This window comes from Oryx dammah, unplaced genomic scaffold, assembly GCF_014754425.2.
Source record: "Oryx dammah isolate SB20612 unplaced genomic scaffold, SCBI_Odam_1.1 HiC_scaffold_9094, whole genome shotgun sequence".
NCBI lineage: Eukaryota > Metazoa > Chordata > Mammalia > Artiodactyla > Bovidae > Oryx > Oryx dammah.
The window spans coordinates 1-1,263 of NW_024078637.1; the positions used below are offsets into that span (position 1 = coordinate 1).

The following is a 1,263-nucleotide window of genomic DNA, read 5'->3' on the forward strand; positions in this document are numbered from 1 at the left end:
AATCCCAATTCTCTTTGTTTATCTGTGAAGTTCCCATTTTACACACACTCTGGAAGTGATGGTATTGATCTGCCTTTGAGGTGTCTTTATCAAATATCTCTCTTAAGTTAAATGTCTGCTAAGATGACCTTTGCTTATTTATTCCATGATTGAATAAGTACATGGAGCACGAGCAATATTCAAATGAGGGTTTACAGTTGGAAACATTTTTACATTAGTAAAATTCTTGTAATTTACAATAAAATTTCTGTGGTTTATGCAGGATAGAGCTTGTTAGGCCTGTGTCATAGACAAGCAAACTGTCTTTCTAAGACTTTAATGTTCATTGTTACAGGGAAGAGGCAGATAGACTCCGTGAATATCTGATCAAGGTGCAAACAATCTTGGCCGGGGAGGACCAAGACAGGCTCCTGCAAAAATACCAGCAGGAAAAGGAGAGGTTTTTGAAGGAGTTTCCTCAGCTAAAACAGGAGATGAAGGAGAACATGAAAAAGCTGCGTGAGCTCGCAGACAGTGTTGACAAGGTGCACAGGGACTGCACCATCTCCAATGTGGTAGCCTCCTCCACCGGCATTGCGTCTGGTGCCCTGAGCATCCTTGGCCTGTTTCTGGCACCCTTTACAGCAGGCCTCAGTCTGGGACTCTCAGCCGCTGGAATGGGGCTGGCAGCAGCATCTGCTGTGACAGGTTTGACAACCATGGTGGTGGAAAATGTAAACACGTCATCAGCAGAAACCCAGGCCAGTTCCCTTAACACAGACAAAATAAAATGTTATCTATATGATCTCTACCAAGTTAAAGACTTGCGGAGGCATATTCATGCCATCAGAGTGGCCAGACGCAACCCTGAATTAGTAGCAACTGATCAGGACTACTTAACCACCGAGCCACTCTTGGACCCAGCTCCCCAAGAGGTGAGTACACATTTCGGAGGCACAGCTCTGGCAGCGACTAGAGCAGCCCGCATCGGGAGTGGAGTCCTCTCAGGTGTATTCATAGGGCTGGACGTGTACTCCCTGGTGAAAGATGCACAGGACTTGCAGAAGGGGGCAAAGACAGCATCAGCTGAGAACATGAGGCAGAAAGCCCAGGAGCTGGAGAGGAAGTTGGAGGAGCTCACCTGGATCTATGAGAGTCTGCAGTAGGGCCCGGCTGGGCCACCCCTAGAGCAATGCAGGGAGCAGGGATGTGTGCAGGGTCAAGGGGAGAAACCACATATTTTGGACTGAAGAAGACACTGAGGGAAGAATAAGGGAGAGACAG

At 47.5% G+C, this 1,263-nt stretch overlaps 1 protein-coding gene across 1 annotated transcript; it reads left to right on the top strand.

Annotated features, from left to right (window-relative positions):
- Positions 1 to 19: 19 nt before the first annotated feature.
- LOC120860111 (apolipoprotein L3-like) lies at positions 20 to 1,247 on the top strand. The gene has a single exon (XM_040235929.1). The coding sequence runs from the start codon at positions 474 to 476 to the stop codon at positions 1,143 to 1,145; it is 672 nt and encodes a 223-aa protein (XP_040091863.1). The 5' UTR covers positions 20 to 473; the 3' UTR covers positions 1,146 to 1,247.
- Positions 1,248 to 1,263: the final 16 nt, after the last annotated feature.

Bases quoted from the DNA above. Each gene is read 5' to 3' on its own strand.
- LOC120860111 (XM_040235929.1), top strand. From the start codon at position 474: ATGAAGGAGAACATGAAAAAGCTGCGTGAGCTCGCAGACAGTGTTGAC.